We start from the raw sequence: 18,607 nt of genomic DNA on the forward strand, positions 1-18,607 counted from the left end.
TGGTGCCATTGAAAAAAATGAAAGGTTTATTGAAAAGATTCTTTGGAGTTCAAAATATCTCTTTTAAGAAATGTGACTAAATATGTAAAACTGAGCCAAAGATAAATTACTAAATTAAAAAGATGGCTTCTAATAAAACATATTAAATTCTCTTACCTGCTGCACTAAACTCTGCAAAAATATCTTTATTTGTTTGAGGCTTCCCATCTGGATCAATGTCCATGATAGTACGCCATAATTCAGAGAATCTGGCTCGTTTTTCTTTGGGCATGTATATTCCATGCCACAGTGCTTTCAGCATGTAGTCAATATTGATCAGAATTTGCCCAATTCTGGTATCATAATAAGCTGGTGGTAATTGACAAGAAGAACTCTGATCATAATTAGCTTCTAAACTGATTGAGGGAATTTGATTAAAGCAATAAATTCCAACAGCCAACTCCCTTATAATTTGATGAACTTCTTTATAGTCTAAGAGGGCAACAGGGTCCACAGGAGTCAGAAGGATTGCAGTGGAGAAACTGACATTATTCATTTGACTCATAATTCCACATGGGATGTCCAACTGAGAGCGGACATCATCTTTGGCAGACAACCAGCTGACTAAGGCAGTAGTTAGCAACTCTTGTACTTCACTCCGATCATATTTTTCAAAAAAAACAGAAGCATTTCTCTGTACGGATAAGTTTTCCAGGTAGGTTTCTTCATCTTGAATTTGATCAAATCTAGGTAATCCTTTTTTGGGCAATCTTAACATTTCTAATTAATTGCAGGTGTCCTTTCTGAAGTTTCTGCAATGACTAAAAAGAAAAAGGCAATGAAATTTGTCATGGTAATGAAGCTAGATTTCTCAAGAAATAAATCTGCACATTTATTAGGTTGTTTCATGATCAACCATTACATTTTCAGTCTTTTTTAAATAACATTTTTAACAATTGAGGTACAGTTGTCATACAATAATAGTTTGAGGTCTACAACACAACGATTCAATATTTGTAGATATTTTTAAATGATCACAATAAGTCTAGCTAACATCAACACCATACATAGTTACAAAATTGTTTTTTGTGATACCTACTTTTAAGATTTGCTATCTGAACAACTTTTCAAATATGCAATGCAGTATTAACTGTAGTTGTCATGCTTTACATTACATCCCCATGACTCATTTATTTTATAATTGGAGATCTGTACTTTTGACTCCCTTCAAACTTCACCTACCCCCCAACCCTCTCCTCTGGCAACCACCAATCTGTTCCCTGTATTTATGAACTTGTGTGTGTGTGTGTATGTGTGTGTGTGTTTTAATTCTACATATAAGTGAGATCATACAGTATTTGTCTTTCTGTCTTATTTCATTTAGCATAATGCCCTAAAAGTCCATCCATGTTGTTGCAAATAGCAATATTTCATTCTTTTTTATGGCTGAATATTCTGTTGTACACATTACCCACATTTTCTTCATCCATTCATCTCCTGATGGACACTTACGTTGTCTCCATATCTGAACTATTGTAAATAATGCTACAGTGAAGATGGGGGTGCATATATCATTTTGAGTTAGTGTTTTACTTTTCTGCAGTTAAATACCCAGAGGTGGAATTGCTGGGTCACATGGTAGTTCTATTACAATTTTCAATCTTAAGCTAATTGCACCATAAGAAAGTTGAAATTTGAGTTAAAATAAAATAATAAAACTTTTAACCTTGAGGCACCTGCGAGGCTCAGTTAAGCATCCTACTCTTGATTTCTGTTCAGGTCATGATCTCATGGTTTGGGAGATTGAGCCCCATGTAGGGCTCTGTGCAATCAGAGCAGAGCCTGCTTGGGATTCTCTCTCCATTATCTCTCTGCCCCTTCCCACGCATTCTCTCTCTCTCTCTCAAAACAAATAAACATTAAAAGAAAATGCCTTTAACATTAATCATATTCTGCTTTTCAAAAGAAGTCAAAAGACACTAAGAAGTATGTCAAAAAGAAATGATAGAGAAGCTACTGTTGTGTATCTATTCCTTTTTTGTTGGAGAAGGCTTTTTGTAGATTTGTTTTGTTTTCAGTTTTTTTTTTTTAAAGCAAGAAAATAAAGACCTGCTTAAAAGAAAAGGAAAGACAAGAAGAGCCTGCTTAACTTTCTGCTTCTATGTAACTAAATGCCTTTCTGTTCCTGGAAAAATAATGATCATAAGCACTTATTTTTTTTTTAATTTTTTTTTTCAACGTTTTTTATTTATTTTGGGGACAGAGAGAGACAGAGCATGAACGGGGGAGGGGCAGAGAGAGAGGGAGACACAGGATCGGAAACAGGCTCCAGGCTCCGAGCCATCGGCCCAGAGCCCGACGCGGGGCTCGAACTCACGGACCGCGAGATCGCGACCTGGCTGAAGTCGGCCGCTTAACCGACTGCGCCACCCAGGCGCCCCCATAAGCACTATTTTTTGAGCATCTACTATTTGTCCAGTTCTTTCTACATAGTATTTTATTTCATTTAATTGGCCCTTCTTACATAGTGATTCTCAACATTTAGCCTGTATCGAAACCTCTAGGGCTTGTTAAAACAGGTTGTTGGAACTTGCTGTAGAATTTCTGATTCAGTCGGTTGGAGTGAGCCAGGGAATCTGCATTTCTGAAAGATTAGAGATGATGTCGATACTGCTAATTCGGGCAGGACACTTGGAGAACCCACCTCTTTGAGATAGGCGTTGGTATCCCCACTAGGTAGACGCAGAAATGGAGACTAGGAGGTTTACAGAATGTGCCTATGGTTTCATACCTTCGGAATTAGAGCCAAGCCAGGTTTGTCCAAGACCTATGCCCACATGGACGCGAGAAAAAGGCAAGGACAAGGGAAGGGAAGAAACCTACTTTGAAATGATTGTTTTCTTGTCCAGGAGAGGGAGACTGCGTCCACACTGGTCCTTAGAATATTCCTGGAGGCCAGGGACGGTGGCCGTCTCGAATGGCTTCTCCCTGGGCCAGAATCCACCGTCCGGAGCCCCGCGTGGGCGAGAGCAGGGGGGAACCGCTGCGGGTGGGATCTGAAGGCAGTCTCCCTGAGGAGACTCCCTGCGGAGGGCTGCTTGTTCAGCGCACTCTGTCGACCCTCCCGGGCGTCCTCTGCTTCTAGCGGGAGATCTGCGTGTGGAAGCCGGTAGTTCTGGCGCGAGGATAGCCCGGCCGCGCCTCAAGGGGGCGCCCGCGCATAGGGCCTCCCTCCGCTCGGCGGTCACTCGGCACTGCCTAAATTTTCCGTACAGGTGTCCCGGCCCCTCCCTTCTTTAACACTCAGTCCCGCTGCGTGTTCTGGGCACCGTGCTTCCCCATTACTTTTCCCTTTCACGGTTTGTCTCCGTGAAAACACAAAACCAGAGTGGCAGAGATGAAGGCTCCAGGCCCCGAAGGAGTCCTGAGTTGGAATCCTACCTCCATCATCATTCTTTCAGTCAGCAAATATTTATGGAACGTTTATTATGAGCCAGGCACTGTGCCAGGAGTTGGGAGACCGCTGGAGGGCAGGACACACAAAACCTCAAGGTGCTTCCAGTTACACAGATGATCATACAAGTATTTTGAAACAGGGTGATAATGTGAGATGTAATGATAGCACATGAAGGAAGGCTAACCAAGACCAGGGGCTCGGAAGGGGTGCCCAGAGGAAGTGATATTTTAAACTGAGCCTGGAAGATGAAAAAGAGCTATCCAAGTGGAGTTGGAGAAATAGCTTTCCAGATACGGGGCACAACAGGTGATGAAGAATCCAGTTGAGAAGAAAGTTGAACTTTTTGAGAAATGAAACAAAACCTTGGGTAAAGAACTAGAGAGACGTGGGCACAAAACTGGCCATAGAGGCAGATGAGAGCCAGATCACCCGGGTCGCTGAGTTGATGATCCTGAGCTTCATTGTCAAAGTTTAGGCTGGGTTGGTGGCAGTAGATGCTAGGTACAGACTAGCGCGGTGGCGGCGGAGATGCAGCGCTGTGGATGGATTTGAGAAATAATGAAGTGGCAACAGACTGAATGGGGGTTGAGTGTTCAAAAAGAGAGTGGTTGTCCAGGTGGCACCCAAATTTGTCCGGAGAAATGGGAGATCCAGGCAAGATTAAGAGTTCAGCTGTGGGGGCGCCTGGGTGGCGCAGTCGGTTAAGCGTCCGACTTCAGCCAGGTCACGATCTCGCGGTCCGTGAGTTCGAGCCCCGCGTCAGGCTCTGGGCTGATGGCTCGGAGCCTGGAGCCTGTTTCCGATTCTCTCCCTCTCTCTCTGTCCCTCCCCCGTTCATGCTCTGTCTCTCTCTGTCCCAAAAATAAATAAAAAACGTTGAAAAAAAATTAAAAAAAAAAGAGTTCAGCTGTGGACATACTGACCTTGATATATTTGTAAGAGAACCCAAGTAGAGATGCCATATATGCTGTAGATATACAACTCGGGTTAGAACGGCAGCCTGCAGCAGATGCATACATTTGGGCAGTCTTGCAGTGACAAAAGCCAAGGGGGTGGCTGAAATCATTGAGGGAAAGAACTGAGAAAAAAAGCTCAGAACCTAGGATGGGAGAACTGAGAAATTTAATATTTAAAAGTTGGGTGGAGAGAATAGAGTTACCAAAGAACACAGAGACAGCTGTCATGAAAACCAAGATTAGTCACAGAAGCCAAGAGAAGTGTTTTGTGACTAGGGGAATGCCCAACTTCATTGGTTGTTGCTGCTACCTCAAGGGGGATAACTTCAACTTTCCCACAGTGTGCCAACAAGGTGGTTTTATAACATTTGGGGGCAGAATTTCTTAGTCCAACCATGTCACTATTTCAGCTGCTATGGAGGTAGTACTAAAAATTTATGATTGCTGTTCAGGGCAGGGGATGTGAAAAAATCACTGCTTCTTTAAGAGATTTGCATGTTTGCACTTATGAACAATGTAGGTAAATTCTTCTACTTAAAAGTTTTTTTGCTCAGGTACCTAGATGGTTTGTTCCAACTGTTTCAAATCTTGGGAAAAATTGTTTAAGGACTAACACAGATCCTCATCCCAGGTTTATGGAATTTAGTAGTAAGAAGGTTCTAAAAAGAAATCAGGCCCTCTGAGGAATAAACAAAACAAAACACCTACACACAAGTATTCTGCTGGAGATGACCTGGAAATTCCCTACAGATTCAACTGGATCAATACATGTAAAGCTCATAAAGTAGTGCCTGCTTACATAGTCATCACAATATAGATGATAGATGTTTTTAGTGTTGAACTATATTGTTATTATTAAAAATTGTTACTATATTCAAATCTAGGCCGCTAGGCAAACCTTAGTTTATCTACTTCTGATAAAGAGCAATGTCAGTTTGGTGCTCAGGACCACATAGATACTGGAAGTTGTCTGCCTTCAGGTAAAGGGATGAAAGCCATTAAAGTAGTATTTAAATATGGTTTAGACATTGCATTTACCAGAGGATAAATTCAGGGCATGTGAAAGTGTCCAACAGACTTCTGCTTGTCAGTATCCTGAAACTGCTTTCCCACTAAGATTAAAAGAATCAAAGTACTCTGAACAGATCCAGAAAGGGTGTCAGCCCTAATTGGGGATAGACGCCAGTGACCTTGGTATGGTGGTCACAACTGACTAATGTGGGTGGATGTAAGGCTGGAGTGGAGCTGAAAAGGTGGAGAGGGTGGAGTATGGATAGGAGGCAAGAGATGGTAAGCAGAGGAAAATAAAGAACTAGGTATGTGCATTTTACATTGGTTAGACCAGACCCCTTTAAACGTTGATAGGAAGGATCCTATAAAAGAGGGGCTGACGAGACATGCAAGGGTTGGGATACAGAAAGCAGGTGGAGGCACAGCTTTTTGATGGGTGGATGGACACATTTCTTGTCCTGATGACTTTGATCTGTGAAAAGCTCAGGTCATGAGCTGAGAATGGGGCAAAGAGAGGAAGGCACAGATGTGTGGGACAGGAGAATGCTTAAAACAGTCACAAGTTCTGACTGAGAAAATGAGCTGCCTAAAGAGATGTAACAGAAGTACCAAGCATTGCTCAGGAGTGTGAATCTCAAGCAAATTGCTTAGCTTCTGTAAACCTGAGTTCTCTCTTCTGCCAAAGAAGGCCCTGTTTAAGCCAGGCCCCTGATGACAATGACAAATTGAGTTATTTCTGGGTGTAGCTACCATGACAAGAGTCAGTAAAAGCTGCCTTCTTTTGTTGCTGGTGGGACATTACCATGTAAGAGCTCAAAGCAATGTTGATATCACAGTTTAAAACATCCCAACTATTCTTTCAAGTATTCTCTTTTTCTCGTCAATTTGACTAAGTTGGTTATATTAAACTATATAGTTAAATATAAATTTTTTTTTTCAACATTTTTTATTTATTTTGGGACAGAGAGAGACAGAGCATGAACGGGGGAGGGGCAGAGAGAGAGGGAGACACAGAATCGGAAACAGGCTCCAGACTCCGAGCCATCAGCCCAGAGCCTGACGCGGGGCTCGAACTCACAGACCGCGAGATCGTGACCTGGCTGAAGTCGGACGTTTAACCGACTGCGCCACCCAGGCGCCCCGCTGATTATAAATTCATGTAATGAACCTTAAAACCATTACATTATATAATAATAAAGCAGCTGAGTGTTTTATTTTTACATAATCATCATTCAGTAAATGTTTATATTGTGAAATATTATGTTTTAATCTCCTTTTCAATAGAAAGGTTTTCTAAGGAAATGACCTGGAGCCTTTCACATTTATCAGATGCCTTTTCATTATTCTTTTCCATTTTTGCAATTCTGGATCCAAACTGCATGGCCCGTTTCGGCAGAAGAGGAGAGGTTGTTAAGCCAAGTTCCACTGCTGCAAGACGCAAAATTAGTTTTTCACCAATTCCACGGGGCAAAGTCAAGTTTGCCTTCTCCCAAACTGGTAGGGAATTTAGAAAGGAGACGACATTTTCATCCAGGAAAGGAAATCTAAAATAAACAGATAAACATAACCACTACATAAAAAAACCCAATTTGTTATGATTATTTCTTTTGCATTTTATTCAATGTTAAAATTTATAGCATCAAATTAATTTTTTATGGCACTATTTTTCTCAATTAAAAATATTCTGGTTATTTACACAATTTCACACCTAAAATTTAATCACACTGACTAATGTTTCATGTGACTAATTTTAATACATATACTACAAAATAAATTTTGCCTGAAAAAATAAATACATTAGGCCTATGGTAAGAAATAATCTCAAATTGTTTCACAAGGAATCTTTAGCAGTGCCTTGAAAACAAGTATGGTCTTAGGTCAATTATTCCATCTGTGTTTGTTCTTTATCATATAAAAAGAGAATGAATATGAGATCAATATAGAAGCACTCTATAATCCTGAAATTGTGAAACGTTTACTTATGGTAAAATCTTACAGTATCAAAATTATTTAATTACATTCAATCCATTTAAATGGTGACAAATCAGTATAACAGAATAAAGTATTAGATTTAAAAAACTAACTTTCTGCCCTTTGGCTTCCCTGATTTCCTAGAAAATTCTGTGTTGTTTTGTTTTGTTTACTTTTTTTTTCTAAAAAATTTTTTTTTAACATTTATTCATTTTTGAAAGACAGAGAAAGATAGACCATGAGTGGAAGAGGGGCACAGAGAGAGGGCGACACAGAATCTGAAGCAGGCCCAGACTTTGAGCTGTCAGCACAGAGCCTGACACGGGGCTCGAACTCACGAACTGAGATCATGACCTGAGCTGAAGTCAGATGGTTAACCTACTGAGGCATCTAGGCGCCCCTAAAATACTTTAATACTCTCCTGCCAATTCCTTAATATGCAATACTGTTACAGTAGTGTTTCTGTTTTATTAAATTTTATCTTAGCTCCAGGAGAGACTGGAAAAGGTAAGGCATTCGTCATATGAAATATTTTATAAAAATGAATCGCAAAAGCAAATCTATATATAGCATAATCTAATCAATTGATCGCTGAATTAACAGCGTGCCAAATGCATAATAAATAAATAATAAATAAAAGTATAATAATTTAGTAATAAATTATTTATATCCACCCACTATCAGGGTATTTGTTAAATCACAATTCTCTATTAGCTGTTTAAACATTCCTCATATGCACTTTTACCTGAGGGTATCATATGGGGCCTTTAGAATTAACTGTTCTACTAAATAAAATAAATTCCCTTTTCTCTGACCTACCTGAAATAAAGGACTGAATACTGCTCTCTCTCTCAAATATACACACCCTTCAAAAGGAAAATATTTTTATAGTTTTTATACTGTGGTATATATTTAAATTATATAATATATATAAGAAACTGAAATAGAGGTAAGAAATGGTGAAGTGTTAGAGTAGGTGTATTATGATGTTCTCGCAAAGCTGATTTGGACTCCCTGTTCTCGCATGCTGTACCCTTTTAATAAACTACCACTTAATAAATTAACCCACTTGAACAAACTTATGCTTTTTATAACTATAACACATTTTTCTTTATCCTTAATAATTTAAAAAGTTATTGGGGCGCCTGGGTGGCGCAGTCGGTTGAGCGTCTGACTTCAGCCAGGTCACGATCTCGCGGTCTGTGAGTTCGAGCCCCGCGTCAGGCTCTGGGCTGATGGCTCAGAGCCTGGAGCCTGTTTCCGATTCTGTGTCTCCCTCTCTCTCTGCCCCTCCCCCGTTCATGCTATGTCTCTCTCTGTCCCAAAAATAAATAAAAAACGTTGAAAAAAAAAAAAATTAAAAAAAAAAAAAATTTAAAAAGTTATTCTCAAGCACTTGTTCACTACCACCATAAATATACTGTTAGGTAAAAATAAACCCCTGAATTAAAAAAAAAAGTATACATATGTAAATGCCTTGATCTCTTGGCAAGTTTTAGGTAACCTGCAACACATGACCAAACTGAGTTCAAAACACACATAGCAGAGGGGAATCCAGTTCTGGAACCAGCATTTACATCAGCATGGATCTAGCATGCATATATGTCCCTAGAGACAAAGCTGGGTTCTCTAACACTGGAGGGCAAAACGTGGGGGTAGGGCCTATGCTCTTGCTGGGAGGAAAGTAAACATTTACAACAAAACCAAACCCATTAAATACTTTCTCTCAGCATTTCACTACCTCGGTTTTATAGTCTTTTTCGCTGTGGTAGTAATAACAGTCATGCCAAGACATTCCTTACAGAAAGAGCTCTGGACAACAAGTGCTCTTCTGGCTGCCCCGCCCACCCCACTCTCCCTCTGACTGACAGTGTTTGTAATATAAAGCCAACATATTATCGTTGCTACTGTTACTCATTTGAGTGGTCTCCAAAGAAAGGAACCTAAAATTCTCCACAGGCTAATGTTTTGTTTGTTTGTTTACAAAATTACCCACAACACTTAATCTGAATTACCTTGCTTCTTTTCCATGATCACCAATAACTCTGTCATCACGACCAAGATTTCTAGAGGAAATTCGACCCAGTTCCATCTCGATTTCCTTATTTAATCCTTCCATTCCATGGGTCTGAAAGCGGACACGGTGACGAGAATAACCTGCAAGTTGCTCATCAGCACCGATTCCAGTAAGAACCACCTGTAACGGTTTACAGAAATCCATATTTATGATATATGATAAAGACAAAAGAAAAGCTTAAAAAATTATAATCTCAAAAATAACATCTTCAGACAAAAAACACATGGCAAGTCATAAAGTAGTAAAATATGCCCAATTTTTAAAAGTCTTCTATGTTGCATTGCAGATTAAATGCAATTAAAATATGCTATGTTCTTGCAATCTAAATGCTAATAGCTTTAAAGGGTAAAAATTAGGTCTCAGAAATTCTTCGAGTAGACATTCTGTGCCATACCTTTGCGCTGCTCTGATATGATTTTGCTTCGTCCTGGGTCACTAACCAACCAATTCCTCTAGAAGCAAACCAGACTGCACAGCCAATGCTATCGTCCAACACTGTATCCAAGGGCTGAACCAGGTGGCATATTCGAGTTCTTCTTAATTCTTGCAGTTCTTCCAGAGAAACATTAATTTCAACAAAATTCCAAGTCCGGGAAGGGCTAGCAGCCTGTAGTTCCTTCAGTCCCACTCTTCCTGAGATACGATCTGGTACGCTGAATTGTTTATCAGAACTATCATCATCGTTACCAGCAGCAGCAGCATTTTTAGAGGATTCTTCAGAAGGCATTTCACAATGATTTTTCTGTTTTTTCTTCTTTTTGTTAAAACCAGTTAGTATGGTCTTTTCTTTAGTCACGAATGCCACATTAAGAAGGTCAATGGGTTCATCTACAGGTACATGATGGTCAGCAAGGGCCGCAATAACCATGGAATCAATACCCCCAGAAAACAGGATTGCAACATTTGCTTTCCTATCACAACTTTTCAAAACCTCACTTTGTGTCAGGTTTTCACCCCTAGGTAAACATAAGACACGTCTCTTCACTGCGACACTCAGGACATCAATGAACTGCTGAACTACTTCCTTCATGTGTCCATCAGTAAGAAAGACCTGAAGCGTTTCCCTGGTAGGTGGGACACTAGCAATGTTACTGCAATGAATCTCAAATGGAGATTGTGGCAACGTCATATTTAAAGGAACAACAGGTTCTTTAAGATAGAGTTTGGCTTCATTTGCTACCACTGATACAAATGTTGGCAAGTTTGCTGAAATTTGAGTCAGGCTATTAACACATTCTTTGATAACATTCTCCCTAGAAATACATTTCCAAGGGTACAATTTTAAAACCACAGATTCGGAAATGGAAGGAGACTTGAGATCAATTCTAAAAATTCCAGATGCTGGAACTTCTTGCCACTGGTTGGCCACTCCAGATGTTTGGGCACCAACTGAAGAGAGGCAGAAAGTCTTGCCCAAATTACTAAAATGCCAAAGCAAGCTACGGCGACCAAAAAAATCCCTACCAAACCATAAATTATGACTAGATGCTTGGTAATATATAAAAGACCAAGGACCCTGGACTTCTGAGAAGACTGACAAAATATCAGATTCAGTCTTACAAGAGGAAAGATAATCAAACATTACTTGGGTATCATTTTCTTCAGCTTCAACCTTTATGCCACTAAAGACTTCTCCATTCCACAGGAACACATTGCCTCTTTCATCTTCCACAGGCTGGGCAGTCAAAACACCTCTTAAGTGAAGGACATGACCAGAAAATAAACACTGGTAGCTAACATCAGACTTTAACAACTGTTTACTACTGTTGGGTCCCCGTCGGTTAAGATTATACAGTAAATCCCCTTTCAAATCTTTGCTGAAATGCTCAACAGAAAAGCTTACAGAACAGCAAATGCCACACATTGTTATGTGAAATCAAGTTATTTCTTGCTAAAATAAAATATTATTTCTTGATTTTGGTCTTCTCTGAGTTTTCTATTTCTTGGTATTCTTTTTTCAGTTCATCCAATATATCTGTGGGGGGAGGGGAGAAGATACGTCAAGTAAAATAAAAATTCTTGGACCTTCACCTAGTAATTCATAGAGGAACATAGGCTACTTACCAAGATCAAAGCACTTGAGTGTATGCACTGTGTTAGTGTGAATAATCATTTACAACAGGCTTCTGATGACAATGTTTAACTTTTAGGAAAATAATTTCCATTTATTAAATGCTTACTTTGGCCTAGGCACTGGACTATGAACTTTATACATCCTTCCTATTTATTTTTTTAATTAAAATTTTTTTTAACTTTTATTATTTATTTTTGAGAGACAGAAAGAGAGTGAGGGAGAGGGGCAGAGAGACAGAGAGAGGGAGACAGAATCCAAAGCAGGCTCTAGGCTCCAAGATGTCAGCACAGAGCCCCACGCAGGCTTGAACTCAGGGGCCATGAGATCACGACCTGAGGCAAAGTTGGTTGCTTAACCAAAATGAGTCACCCAGGTTCTCTTTTCCGTTTCTTGTTTAAATCCCACAAAACTTTTGAGTCCCAAAGTAATTCACTCAAAGTCATAAAAGGAGAAAGTTGTAGAAAATTTTCATACCTAGATCTATCTAAAATTCTAAAGCACACATTAATAATTATAGCTTTCTAACACTCTTAGGCTAACTTGAAGAAAACCAAACCACAGCATTAATCTTACTTATATCTATATCACCATCCAATCTTCAGATATAGATTTAAACATTCAGATAGACAATATAATTTAGGCACTACTATTATTTTCTACAGAAAGCCTAGAAAAGACTTTCCATGCATTTCTATATAATATACCAAATAAACTTACTTTTGCTTTCAGAAAGCATTTCGGTTCGGTCTGCAAGAAAGAATATGTTGCTGTTCTGTTGCTGCCTATATACTTTCTGCAAAACATAATTTAGGCTAATATTATGATTTGATCTAAAAAGTGTTATGTTGAAACTCTGAACCCTTTTAGTATATACTCCTGAACTCCAGTAACATATATTCAGAACAATACCTGAGCAAATTACAGGTAAACAAAAGTCACCCATTATTCTACCATCTAGAAATTGCTACCATTAACACCGAAGTGAAATATTTTTTCTGTATATACCATATTGTTTTCTTGAACAAAAAAGGCTCTTATTATAAATACAGATTTATTACTTGCTTTTATCAAGGAACAACATATTGGGAACAGTTTCTGTTATCAATAAACATTCTTTTACAACATTATTGTATGGGTATAACATTACAGTTTATTTGGTTAAGTCTTCATGTTTTAGACATTTAAGGTATAACCAACTTTAGAAATCAAAGTTGTAATGAATTTCTTTGTAACTAAATCTTTGTATAATCCCATGATTCATAAGTATCAATTCCTATAAGGGGAACTACTGGGTCAAAATGCTACATAGTTGTAAGGCTTTGATATACTCTGCCAACTTGCCCTCTAGAAAGTTTGTATCAGGTGTGACTTAAGTTCTAAAATTCCTTTAAGTGACAATATCAGAAAGGGCTAACCAACCTGTCAGTATCAAATATTTTAAAGGGCTCAAAATAATTTCTTCCTGAACTTTAAAATGTAATGTTTGACAGTATTACTACACATAAAGCAGTAGCTTGCTTGTTTATAGATACATTAATGGAATTGTCATTAAATAACCATGTTAAATATTTGGCAGATTTGTGTAAAAAATGTGAGGAAGAGAGAAGCAATTTATCCTTTTTGTTTTTCAACAACTATCCACGTGCACTTAAAGGCATAGTCTCCTTAATATATTTTAAGGTTATTTATTTCAAAAGAAAACACCAAATTCAAGTATAAAATAAATACCATTAGTGCTTACATTGTATAATTAGTACCTTTTGGTTCAAAGGTTATGTGAATTGTATATGATGGGAATAAAATATTATCAACTATAATTAACATATAAGTACGTATGTGTATAAAATCTTGGACACTTTTCACTTTTGCAATGTAACTAAAAAGAATGCTGACATCTTGCAAATTTTAATGTAAATATAAATCTTAGATATAATTCTTGTAACTTTAGTATATAGTTAATACAATCCAACTCTCCCACATACAATTCAGAATTACTCTAATAACTCACCCTGTTCTTCTTCAGGTTAGAAAGTTCATCCACAACAATTTTTTGTTCTTTAATCTATTGAAATAAAAGAAAAACTTCTTAAATCAGAGGCTATCAAGTATGTTCAACTGAGGGCCCTTTAAAATTGGAGATGGGATATGGGATTATAATTTACTGACTATCCAGGTGGGCAGTCTGTGAACATATAGATTCTTTCCAACAGCAGTGTGTGAGGGTGCGCCTGGGGGAAAGTTGAAAAAGGAAACAGTGATTATACTTGATAGGTGTCAGAAAGCCCACTGAACCCAGACAGAGGGTTTAGTGTTGGTAACCAGCATTCATGCAAAGACCAGAGTTACTAAATTAAGTTTGCACCTTTTATTTAAAATAGACAATAAACACCAAGAGTATTTTTAATGACTTCTTTTATGTTTTATTTTTATTATTATTATTTTTTTACAAATAGCAAATGTCATAAGGAATAGGCTACTTTTCTTCCCTCTCAAATATCAATGGTTTCCATGATTCATGTATAAATAGTGCAGCCACACATGCAGAACAAACAAGTAGTACTAAATGACCTACCTGGGGCTGTTAAGGTGTTATCACTTTCCATCTTGGCTTTATTCCTCTTTACATTTCAAAGACTAGCACAGTGCTGGCACTGCTGAACTAGGCCTCACTTTTTATTAGTAGGCTAGGGCACAACTAAGTGGAAGTGAATTTCTAACTCTTTTCAGTAAGGGCAGATATACTGTGAACATGACTGATTACATTGTGTTATCAGTGCCTCTAAAAGCAGGTTTTATAAACTCTGTCCTACCTCACACACCTCACAGATCTGTCACACATCAGCATAAATGGCTTGCTATGGTAGTAATTGGAGTAGGTTGTATGTGGTTTGAAAATTCACTCCCTACTATGTGGCAATGAGGAAGAATGAAATATGGCCCTTTGTAGCAACATGGATGGAACTGGAGAGTGTTATGCCAAGTGAAATAAGCCATACAGAGAAAGACAGATACCATATGTTTTCACTCTTATGTGGATCCTGAGAAACTTAACAGAAACCCATGGGGGAGGGGAAGGAAAAAAAAAAAAGAGGTTAGAGTGGGAGAGAGCCAAAGCATAAGAGACTCTTAAAAACTGAGAACAAACTGAGGGTTGATGGGGGGTGGGAGGGAGGGGAGGGTGGGTGATGGGTATTGAAGAGGGCATCTTTTGGGATAAGCACTGGGTGTTGTATGGAAACCAATTTGACAATAAATTTCATATATTAAAAAAAAAAAAAAAAAAAGAAAATTCACTCCCTATGGGTGTGTACCCTTCTGTCTCTCCAGTCAGTGTAGTAACTGGCTAGATTTGAGTTGAATTCCAAGACCAAATTTGTATAACCTTCAGACTTACGTTTGAACAGTGCTTCCCCATTCATTTTAGGAATGACAGGTGTACATTATACATTTCACTTTACTTCAAACAAGGAAACGGATACGGAGAGATGAGTGACTTGCCTGAGATGTTACTGTTAGTTTAGGACAAAACTAAAGTAAAATCTAGGACATCTAATACCTGAATGGCTATAACCATTCCCATCTCCAGTATATTTTTAAAGATTTTGTTTGTTTATGGCAGTTAAGATTTACATTGCTTAGCACCACCCCCCTGCCCCAACCTTTTTGGGTAGAACAGTGACCATCAGATACACGTTTCAGGATCATTGCTCTAGCTACAGTGGAGAATAGATAGGAAGAAGGTAAGGATGGATGCGGAGAGACTGGTTAGGAAACCTATGGAAGATTCCCGATGGTGGATGAAGATGGCTCGTTTAGGATGGTGAGCGTACACTGTGATGAAGGGATATATTTGAAATGAACTTCAGAAGTAGAACTGGTAGGTGATGGGCGTCAAGAATGGCTTCCAGGTTATTGGCATGGACAACTGAATGGATAGTGGTGACATTTTCTGAGATGGGAAATACTGTAGCATCCGGATCTGGGGCGGGCCGTATTTCTAATGGTTTACAAAGAGTAGAGAGAAAAGACCTCAACCAAGCCTCTGTCCCACTGCCAAATGGGTCTACTCTTGGGGCAAATTTCACGATCTCCCTTTAACTGTGGCTGCCAAATGCTAAGACTCAGGGCAAAGTCGAGGGCGGGCCATGTGGCGCGGTGTATCTTCTTTGGAGTCAAGCAGAGCCCAGTCCGAAGCTTCGCGACTCGTCCTACACTCACCTTGCTGCTAAGATCCTCCTTGTGCGGGGTCGAGTTATCTGCAGAGAACAGCGCAGCGCCGTCCTCGGGTTGAGACCCACGGCTGGGCATCTCCACAGAGTGCGGTGAACTCAGGATACGCCACCCCACTAGCTCCCACTACCCAACAGGCTCCAATTCAGCGCATGCGCGCTCCCAGCGGCCCCCACCCCCTTCCTTTCACTTTCCCATCAGTCTTACCGATAGCGGCTGCGCATTTGCTAGAGCGCCTGCGCAAACCCGCTCTGTCTTGGGAGCAGTTGTGCGCGTGCGCATAGTTGCTTAGGACGTTCGCGAAATGTGAGTGGTATCTGAACGGTCCCCTAGCGGATCCGACTTGGAAACGCTCCTGTGGTCACCACACGACCTGGAATCCAGTGGATTGTGAGTTATATGCGCCCCCCGGTGGTAAATAGAAAGAATAGAAGAGCGGTAAAAATACCACTTCCTATTTATTATCTAGGCAAAGAAGGATATGAAACTAGGCATAGATTTAATAGATAACATTTTTGGCAACAGAACCCTACAGACTTGGTAAAATTTTTGCTAACTACTTATTAGGGTTAAAAGATAAATAGGGGCGCCTGGGTGGCGCAGTCGGTTAAGCGTCCGACTTCAGCCAGGTCACGATCTCGCGGTCCGTGAGTTCCAGCCCCGCGTCAGGCTCTGGGCTGATGGCTCGGAGCCTGGAGCCTGTTTCCGATTCTGTGTCTCCCTCTCTCTCTGCCCCTCCCCCGTTCATGCTCTGTCTCTCTCTGTCCCAAAAATAAATAAAAAACGTTGAAAAAAAATTAAAAAAAAAAGATAAATATAGGATGCCTAGTTAAATATAAATTTCTGATAAATGAATAAATTTTTAGTATAAGTATGTTGCATGCAATATTTACAGTGTCTCCTATGAGAAAAATTATCCAAACCTTGTAAACAGGCAAGAGATTAAGAGGTGTTCTTTAATATCTTTTCTGAACTTTATTTTCTATTGACTGGGCTATTTTACAATTATGCAGGAGCAGAGGTTAACTTGTAAATTTTGTGGCAGAGATGCAAATAATTTCTATCTGGTGGACCAGATAATGCCGCAGGTTGTGATTGATTGTTCTGTAAGAAATTAATCAGTTTTACATCTAACTTTGCAGTTAATGATTTATTTATTAATATATGCCTAATTTTTAATAAACTCTGTTGTTTTGACATGTTCCTTCATTAATTGGATTGAATAAAATGAATAAAATTGAATAATATGACATATGTTCATATTATACTTGCATGAGAGACATGATTTTGTATATTTGAAAATTATACTTCAACATAGGAACTCTCAAGCTTCCATGGAGATGCCAACTGATGTGTATTCAACCGAGGGAGTGAAATTGTATGGCTAAGGAAGTGCACCTCAGAGTTATTTAGGCCCAGGCGTATCTTTTATTGGCTCTTAGAGTAAATTCAAAGTGGTTATAGAACTAAGTTAACTGTCTACTTTTACTTTTTACTGATTTTTTAAAATTTGTTTTTGTTTCTAATTAATGCATGTCTGATAAGTTATTATACATTGGTAGCAGCAGTGATTGGGAATTTGAGTTTATGGTATAAACATTTGAAGATACCTGTTGCATGATGGAGATCTAGTCTCTATTAGAAGAGAGATGAAAGAGAATCCAGTTTTTTGGTCTTTTTGTCTTTTGTGAGCTCAAATTAATTAAGAACTTTGTGCCCACTGGGAAATAGAACTGCTTTTTGAGATCTGGGCTGGTGAAGGTTTATATTTCTGTTTTGCTTTCAACCTGGGATTGAGATGTAAAACTGAAGCTATAAGCTTTCTATGTGTACATGTGTCTATATTTAAGAATAGCCTTTCTATGTTGCTGAGTGTAAAATGTTTTCATACTTCTGGAGAGTATTAATAAATTCCATTATAATGTCTCTTATATTAAACAAATTCTGGTTCCATACAAATTTTAGGACTGTTTGTTCTAGCTCTATGAAAAATGCTGGTGGTATTTTGATACAGATTGCATTACATGTGTAGATTGCTTTGAGTAGTATAGACATTTTAACACTATTTGTTCTTCCAATCCATGAGCATGGAATGTTTTTCCATTCTTTTGTGTCTTCTTCAATTTCTTTCCTAAGTGTTCTATAGTTTACAAGGCACAGAACATTTACCTCTTAGGTTAGGTTTATTCCTAGATATTTTATAGTTTTTGGTACAATTGTAAATCTTATGGATTTTGGTGTGATTTCTCTTTCTGCTCCTTCATTATTGGTGTATATAGAAATGCAATATATTTCTGTATATTGATTTTGTATCCTGTGACTTTGCTGAATTTGTGTATCACTTTTAGCAACTTTTTGGTGGAATTTCAGTCAATAGCCAAAGCAATCTTGAAAAAGCAAAGCAAAGCTGGAGACATCAAATTTCAGACTTCAAGCTACATTATAAAGCTATAGTCATCAAGATGGTATGGCACTGGCACAAAAACAGACACATAGATCAATGGAACAGGATAGAAAACCCAGAAATGGACCCACAACTATATGGTCAACTAATCTTCGACAAAGCAGGAAAGAATATCCAGTGGAAAAAATACAGTCTCTTCAACAAATGGTGTTGGGAAAACTAGACAGCTACATGCAAAAGAATGAAGCTGGATTACTTTCATATACCATACACAAAAATGAATTCAAAATAGGTGAAAGACCTAAATGTGAGACAGGAAACCATCAAAATCCTAGAGGAGAACACAGGCAGCAACCTCTTTGACCTTGGCTGTAGAGACTTCTTATTAGACATGTCTCTGGAGGCAAGGAAAACAAAGCAAAAATGAACTATTAGGACCTTATCAAGA

The 18,607-nt window shown here is 38.8% G+C and overlaps 3 protein-coding genes across 4 annotated transcripts in view; all 3 read right to left on the reverse strand.

Moving 5' to 3' along the window:
- ANKAR (ankyrin and armadillo repeat containing) overlaps positions 1 to 3,540 on the reverse strand; it is a 70,768-nt gene extending 67,228 nt beyond the window's left edge. Inside the window, exons 1-2 of one of the 2 annotated variants that reach the window (XM_058711349.1) lie at positions 2,863 to 3,540; positions 157 to 800 (exon numbers count right to left, since the gene is read on the reverse strand). In XM_058711349.1, the coding sequence (XP_058567332.1) occupies positions 157 to 757 (601 nt within the window). In that variant the 5' untranslated portion in view covers positions 758 to 800; positions 2,863 to 3,540. The remainder of the gene's footprint in view (positions 1 to 156; positions 801 to 2,862) is intronic. The other variant, XM_058711358.1, reaches the window with a different exon arrangement.
- Positions 3,541 to 6,581: 3,041 nt separating this feature from the next.
- Positions 6,582 to 11,315, reverse strand: ASNSD1 (asparagine synthetase domain containing 1). Its single transcript, XM_058711439.1, has 3 exons — positions 9,846 to 11,315; positions 9,390 to 9,571; positions 6,582 to 6,947 (listed from the first exon to the last, which is right to left on the reverse strand). Exons 1-3 carry the CDS (start codon positions 11,313 to 11,315, stop codon positions 6,662 to 6,664), a joined length of 1,938 nt encoding a protein of 645 aa, XP_058567422.1. The 3' UTR covers positions 6,582 to 6,661.
- ASDURF (ASNSD1 upstream open reading frame) lies at positions 11,191 to 15,938 on the reverse strand. The gene is made up of 4 exons (XM_058711531.1): positions 15,744 to 15,938; positions 13,534 to 13,587; positions 12,243 to 12,318; positions 11,191 to 11,426 (listed from the first exon to the last, which is right to left on the reverse strand). Exons 1-4 carry the CDS (start codon positions 15,831 to 15,833, stop codon positions 11,356 to 11,358), a joined length of 291 nt encoding a protein of 96 aa, XP_058567514.1. The 5' UTR covers positions 15,834 to 15,938; the 3' UTR covers positions 11,191 to 11,355.
- Between the last annotated feature and the right edge of the window lie 2,669 nt (positions 15,939 to 18,607).

Source organism: Neofelis nebulosa, chromosome 2, assembly GCF_028018385.1.
Source record: "Neofelis nebulosa isolate mNeoNeb1 chromosome 2, mNeoNeb1.pri, whole genome shotgun sequence".
Taxonomy (NCBI): Eukaryota; Metazoa; Chordata; class Mammalia; order Carnivora; family Felidae; genus Neofelis; species Neofelis nebulosa.

Coding starts and splice junctions, on each gene's coding strand:
- ASNSD1 (XM_058711439.1), bottom strand. CDS start 11,315: ATGTGTGGCATTTGCTGTTCTGTAAGCTTTTCTGTTGAGCATTTCAGC. Junction 9,572..9,845: donor CATATCAGAGCAGCGCAAAG/GTATGGCACAGA, acceptor AAACCGTTACAG/GTGGTTCTTACTGGAATCGG. Junction 6,948..9,389: donor GATCATGGAAAAGAAGCAAG/GTAATTCAGATT, acceptor TGTTTATTTTAG/ATTTCCTTTCCTGGATGAAA.
- ASDURF (XM_058711531.1), bottom strand. CDS start 15,833: ATGCCCAGCCGTGGGTCTCAACCCGAGGACGGCGCTGCGCTGTTCTCT. Junction 13,588..15,743: donor AGGAGGATCTTAGCAGCAAG/GTGAGTGTAGGA, acceptor TTATTTCAATAG/ATTAAAGAACAAAAAATTGT. Junction 12,319..13,533: donor CTAACCTGAAGAAGAACAGG/GTGAGTTATTAG, acceptor TATGTTTTGCAG/AAAGTATATAGGCAGCAACA.